At 41.2% G+C, this 6,700-nt stretch overlaps 1 protein-coding gene across 1 annotated transcript in view; it reads left to right on the top strand.

Annotated features, from left to right (window-relative positions):
* The window catches only part of LOC144508946 (uncharacterized), a 70,400-nt gene extending 64,140 nt beyond the window's left edge, over positions 1–6,260 (top strand). Inside the window, exon 19 of the mRNA XM_078237163.1 lies at positions 5,212–6,260. Within this exon, the coding sequence (XP_078093289.1) occupies positions 5,212–5,273 (62 nt within the window). The 3' untranslated portion in view covers positions 5,274–6,260. The remainder of the gene's footprint in view (positions 1–5,211) is intronic.
* Positions 6,261–6,700: the final 440 nt, after the last annotated feature.

The raw sequence follows: 6,700 nt of genomic DNA on the forward strand, positions 1-6,700 counted from the left end.
TTATGAGTGATCTTTAAGGAGGAGATATTTCAGATACCGCCTAGGTACAGTTCAAGGGTGAAAGGTACCTCTAGCATAGATGCTAGCAGTAATGGATAGGGTGAAAATTGATGGCCAGAGTTTACTGGAAAGGCTGGCTATGTTTAGACTGGGGTAAGTCAACTGAGCTGAATACCTTACATTCCAAGTTGCTAAATGAAGTGTGTGGAAGTAAAGGAAGGACTTGCCCTAATTTTCTAATCTTCCCTGGAATGTGAAATTCATCATGTTATGATAGCTCTTGCTTGGATGATCCTTTTCAGGTCATTCATTAATCCTGCCGTATCAGGTCAAAAACAGTTTATTAGTTCCAGAACCTATTGCCTTGAGAAACTGTCCCAAATACATGCTTTGAACTCATCCTCTAGGCTCCCTTTGTCAATTTGATTTGTCTAATCTAAATGAAGATTAATATTTCCCACAATTATTGCAGTACCCTTCTTAAATGTCTCCATTATTTCTTGATATATACTGTGTTCTACAGCTTACCTACTGTTAGGGGCCTACGAACTACCAGCGACTTCTTTCTTTTGCTATTTCTAATCTTCAGTGTTCACCAAGGAGAGGGGCCATGTTTTTGAGGATGAGAGTGTGATACAGTCTGATAGGCTGGAGCAGGTAGATGTTTTGAGGGAAGATGTATTAGCAATTTTGAAAAACCTGAGGGTCGATAAGTCCCCTGGGCCAGATGGGATATATCCTAGGATTCTTTGGGAGGCAAGGGATGAGATTGCAGAGCCTTTGGCTTTGATCTTTGGGTCCTCACTGTCCATGGGGATAGTGCCAGAAGACTGGAGAGTGGCGAATGTTGTTCCTCTGTTCAAGAAAGGAAATAGGAAAGACCCTGGTAATTATAGGCCGGTTAGTCTTACTTTGGTGGTCGGTAAGTTAATGGAAAAGGTCCTGAGGGATAGGATTTATGACCATTTGGAAAGGTGCAGCTTAATCTGGGGTAGTCGACACGGATTCGTGAAGGGCAAGTCTTGCCTCACAAATGCGATTGAATTCTTTGAGGAGGTAACTAAGTGTGTAGATGAAGATAGAGCAGTTGATGTCTTATACATGAATTTTAGTAAGGCGTTCGATAAGGTTCCCCATGGTCGGCTCATGAAGAAAGTAAGGAGGTGTGGGATTGTGGGATTGAGGGAAATTTGGCTGATTGGATAAGTAACTGGCTATCTCATAGAAAACAGAGGGTGGTGGTGGATGGAAAGTTTTCAGACTGGAGACAAGTTACCAGCGGTGTACCACAGGGATCAGTGCTGGGTCCTCTGCTATTTGTGATTTTTATCAATGACTTGGAGGAGGGGGCTGAAGGTTGGGTCAGTAAATTTGCTGATGACCCCAAGATTGGTGGAGTAGTGGATGAGGTGGAGAGCTGTTGTAGGCTGCAAAGAGATATTGATAGGATGCAGAACTGAGCCGAAAAATGGCAGATGGAGTTTAACCCTGATAAGTGCGAGGTGATTCATTTTGGTAGGACAAATTTGAATGCGGATTACAGGGTCAACGGCAGGGTTCTGAGGAATGTGGAGGAACAGAGAGATCTTGGGGTTCATATCCACAGATCTCTGAAGGTTGCCACTCGGGTGGATAGAGCCGTGAAGAAGGCCTATCGTGTGTTAGCGTTTATTAACAGGGGGTTTGCGTTTAAGAGCCGTGGGGTTATGCTGCAACTGTACAGGACCTTGGTGAAACCACATTTGGAATATTGTGTGCAGTTCTGGTCACCTCACTATAAGAAGGATGTGGAAGCATTGGAAAGAGTGCAAAGGAGATTTACCAGGATGCTGCCTGGTTTGGAGGGTAGGTCTCATGAGAAAAGGTTGAGGGAGCTAGAGCTTTTCTCTTTAGAGCGGAGGAGGATGAGAGGCGACTTAATAAAGGTTTATAAGATGATGAAGGGGATAGATAGAGTGGACGTTCAGAGACTATTTCCTCGGGTGGATGTAGCTGTTACTAGGGGGCATAACTAAAAGGCTCATGGTGGGAGATATAGGAAGGATGTCCGAGGTAGGTTCTTTACACAGAATGGTTGGGGTGTGGAATGGACTGCCTGCTGTGATAGTGGAGTCGGACACTTTAGGAACATTTAAGCGGTTATTGGATAGGCACATGGAGCACACCAGAATGATAGGGAGTGGGATAGCTTGATCTTGGTTTCGGACAAAGCTCGGCACAACATTGAGGGCCGAAGGGCCTGTACTGTGCTCTACTGTTCTATGTTCTAATCTCTACCCAAACTAATTCTACATTTGGCTCTTCGAAACTAAGATATTTCTCACTACTGTACTATTCTCATCCTTTATCAACAGAGCCACCACACCACTTTTTCCTCATGAAATGTCAAATGCTTTTGAATATTCAGTTCCCAAACTTGGTCACCTTGCAACCATGTCTCTGTAATGGCTATCAGAGCATGCTCAATTATTTGTGTTTGTTTGTGTTATTAATTTGTCCATCTTGTTATGAATTATGTGTGCATTTAGATGAAGAGCCTTTAATTCTGGATGTTAGCCAATATTTGCATGGTGTTCAGTATCATGCACACCTCAAATACTGAAGCAGTCCATGGTCACATGCAGCAAGACATGGTCAACATTCAAGCTTGGGCTGATAAGTAGCAAGTAACAGTGGCAGGAAATAAGTAGCACGTAGCATAGAATCCTATAGTGCAGAAGGAGGGCAATCGGCCCATCGAGCCTGCACCAACAATAATCCCACCCAGGCCCTATCCCCGTAACCCCACATATTTATCCTGCTAATCCCCCAACACTAATGAACAATTTAGCATGGCCAATCAACCTGACCTGCACATCTTTAGACTGTTGGAGGAAACCGGAGCACTTGAAGAAAACCCACACAGACACGGGGAGAATGTGCAAACTCCACACAGGCAGTCACCCACCACAGTAAGTGGCAGGAAATAGCCATCTGCAGTGAGGGAGTATCTAACCACCTTTCCCCTTTCAATGGCACTCGCACCATTGAATCTCCCACTATCAACACCCTGGGGATTTACATTGTATTTATATGGCTGTTCCAGTTCAGTTTCTGGTCAGTGGTACAGGAGCCTGCCAGAGGCTAGGAATTCTGTAGTGAGTAACTCGCCGCCTAACAGCAGTGTCTGTATCTACACACATTGACTACAGTGTATCAAGGTAGTGACTTACCATCACCACTTTAAAGGCAATTAGGGATGATTGATTTATTCTGGCCTTGTCAATGGTGTTGACCTTCCATAAATGAATGGAAAGTGAACAAGCAGAGGATCAGTGACAGTCTAAGCTATTTATAGAAACATAGAAAATAGGTGCAGGAGTAGCCATTCGGCCCTTTGAGCCTGCACCACCATTCAATATAATCATGGCTGATCACGCACTTTCAGTATCCCACCCCCGCTTTCTCTTCCTACCCCTTGATCCCATATCATCTGTATTAATGGCTAGGATGAAGAAACCATGTATGTAGTAGCTAAATTTGCTGCTAATATACAGATTAGTGGGAAAGCGAGTTTTGAGCAGAATTCAAAGAGGCTGCAAAGGGACATAAATTGGTTAAGTGAGTGGATCAAAATTTTGGTAAGTTGAGTATCATGTTGAAAAATGCAAGGTTATCCAGAATAGAAAGGCAAAATATTATCCAAGTACAGTGAGACTACAAAATACTGTGATAGGGGATTTTCACAGTGACGTCATTGCAGTGTAAATGTAAGCCTACTTGTGATCAATAAACTTCACAGAGGTATCCTCATACATGAACCTCAAAGTTAACGTACAGGAACAGCAACTGTTTAGGAAGAAGGGGTGAAATGTAAAAGTTGGGAAGTCTTCCTACATCATTGGGTGTTGGTGAGATCACACCTGGGGCTGGATATAAGGCTCCCAATGCTAGTGGGTTTGAAGATGGGGATATGGTGGCAGTTGAGACTCTTAAGTGGGTTAATTCCTGCCACCACCAGAATTTAACCAGTGACAGAAATGGCCCATGCAAAATGCCTAGCCTGGTTGATATCCCCCAGTGGACTCCCCTGACCTTTTCAGGGAGAGTGGAATCCAGCATTTCGTATCATTCAGTTCCCAGAGTACCCTATTCAGTTTTGGTCTATTTAACAAAGGGTATACTTGAATTAGAGGCAATTCTGAGAAGGTTCACTCGGCTTATTTGTGGGTTATGGGATTGTCTTATGAGAAAAGGTTGAACAGTTTAGGCCTCTACTCTTTGGAGTTTAAAAGGATGAGAGAGTTGATCTTATTAGCTGAGAGGGGTTTGACAGGTAGATTCTGAGACAATGTTTCTTCCATTAATTATATTGTCCTGCTCTTAGGCCATGGCCCCTTCAAGTTTATACCCAATTCCATTTTGAAAGTTACTATTAAATCATCTTGCAGTTCCATTTCAGACAGTGTATTCCAAATTATAACTTGCTGCATCAAAAGAAAAATCGCTAAGTTGCCTCTGGTTCTTTTGCTAAATTTGTACCCTCTGATCACCAACCCTCCTGTCCCAATTCATGACAATGGTGAAGGTTCCTGGCATTGGAAGATTTGATCTGATCATTGTGAAACTAAAGATCCTGCATGCTTTTTTAATTCCACTTCTGCTACCATCTTCAAAGACTTGCATATGTAAAATCAAAGGTCTCTTCATCCCATTGCCTGTGGTGGTGGGCTGCTGCCTTAAAATGCTGGTACAACTGAGTGGCTTGCTGGGCCATTTCAGAGGGCAGTTGAGAGTCACCCACATTGCTGTGGCTCTGGCGTCATATGTAGACCAGGTAAGGACGGCAGATTGCCTTCCCTTAAGGACATTAGTAAACTAGATGGGTTTTTTCGGCAAGGGTTTCATGGTCATCTATAGATTCTTAATTCTAGATGTTATTGAATTCAAATTCTACCATCTGCCGTGGTGGGATTTCATCCCAGGTCCCCAGAGCATTTGCTGAGTTTCTGGATTAATAGTCTAGCATTAATACCACTAGACCATCGCCTCCCCATGTATCCACTTACGTTTATCACTGATTTTTTTGAACACGGATGTAAAATTGCAATCCTCCAATTTTGTGTTACTTAATTTGCTCATTCTAATTAATATAAGGACTTTATCTTGGTTCTCATGCTTGGTGAATCTCTTTTAAATTGCTCTGCACTTTGTATTTCCTTTTTTTTCTAGGTGTAAAGGTGTCTGTCTTGGTTAATGTGCTGGTGGAAGCTGGTGTGTTGAAGAGAGTTTAGATTTATGGCCAGCACCAGTTGAATAAATGGAGTTGGTGTTCACAAAAGAACAACAGCAGGGTTATTATAAAGATCTGATTGTGAACTTTTGAGCTTTATTCAAACTGCTGTCTTAGATGCTGACCACTGGTAAAATTTTGAAATTCTTCAATAAATTCACTAAAACCTTAGACAAGCTTAACTTTTTTGCATATTTTTGGGTAGGGGTGGTAAAAAAATGGTTGATGTCAGATGTTTCATTGTTCATTTTCTTAATGTTGAGATGTTCTGCTAATAATGCTTTGTTTGACTTGTTCTACATGTGGTGTACACACTTGTACAATGGAACTTCAAAACTTTAGTACATTTGTAACTTGCTACTTTTGTACATTTTGTGGCATATAGTGACATCCATTTGAGTAGCCCATGTTGACAGTAACATTCTAGTATATAAATTTTAAAAATACTCCATTGTCTTTCTATAAACTCAAAGTTTCAAGTTCTAAGTTGGAGATGTCAAGAGCAGTGTTGCTGTGTTCTATGACTTAAATTATAATTTGAAATGTAATGCTGTATTTCTACATTTTTCAGAAGAGTTAACTAAATGTATGTAGAGTTTCATCATCCTTGTAACATCCTGTTCTGTAAGTCTGCAGTTTACTTTCTCTTTCATTTTAATGGCTAATGTAGATACATCTGAAATTTACAAGTCATTTATTTGTAAGCAATTTCAAAGATTATCAGAATACTTGGATTGAAGAATTGATGTGATGTAGCTACAGTAAACTTGGTAAAATACAATATAAATGTATTTTAAAGTTGCTTTGCTTCTTTAACTTTTTCAATGGCCTTATCTAAACTGAGGTTATATTTTTTCCTTGTTATGCAACTTAGTAAAGCAACTGTTTTTGTCATCTCATTCTTTTTGTGATTGCATGACATGACCGGGGTCAATGTTCTTAACCACCATCTCTGCATTGTACCAAAAATAAAGCTTTATACAACTGCTTTTGTGAATTTTGGCTTTAATTGGACAAAAGCAATGAATGTTTATTTGCAAAGTATTCTTGATTGAATACACAGAGAGAAAGGGTTTGCACCCTTCAGCAATTCTTCCCTCACTCTTCCAAGCTTGCTCAAGTTCTAACCTGCTTGCCTTTAATGCCCCATTTATCACAATACCTCTTGCTGTGAATCTACTTCATCACCCATCCCCACATTTGTTTCCTGTAAATCTGTCACTCCTATCCTTGACCCACTCAAGCTCAAACTTGAGGGAACTTGCCACACAATTAGATGTTATTTAGAACAAGAACAAAACAGCACAGGAACAGGCCCTTTGGCCCTCCAAGCTTGCGCCGATCACATTGTCCTATCTAGACCAACTACTTATAACCTTCTATTCCCCATCTATTCATATGCCTATCAAGATCAGTCTTAAATGTGGC

Source organism: Mustelus asterias, chromosome 2 (assembly GCF_964213995.1).
Source record: "Mustelus asterias chromosome 2, sMusAst1.hap1.1, whole genome shotgun sequence".
Taxonomy (NCBI): Eukaryota; Metazoa; Chordata; class Chondrichthyes; order Carcharhiniformes; family Triakidae; genus Mustelus; species Mustelus asterias.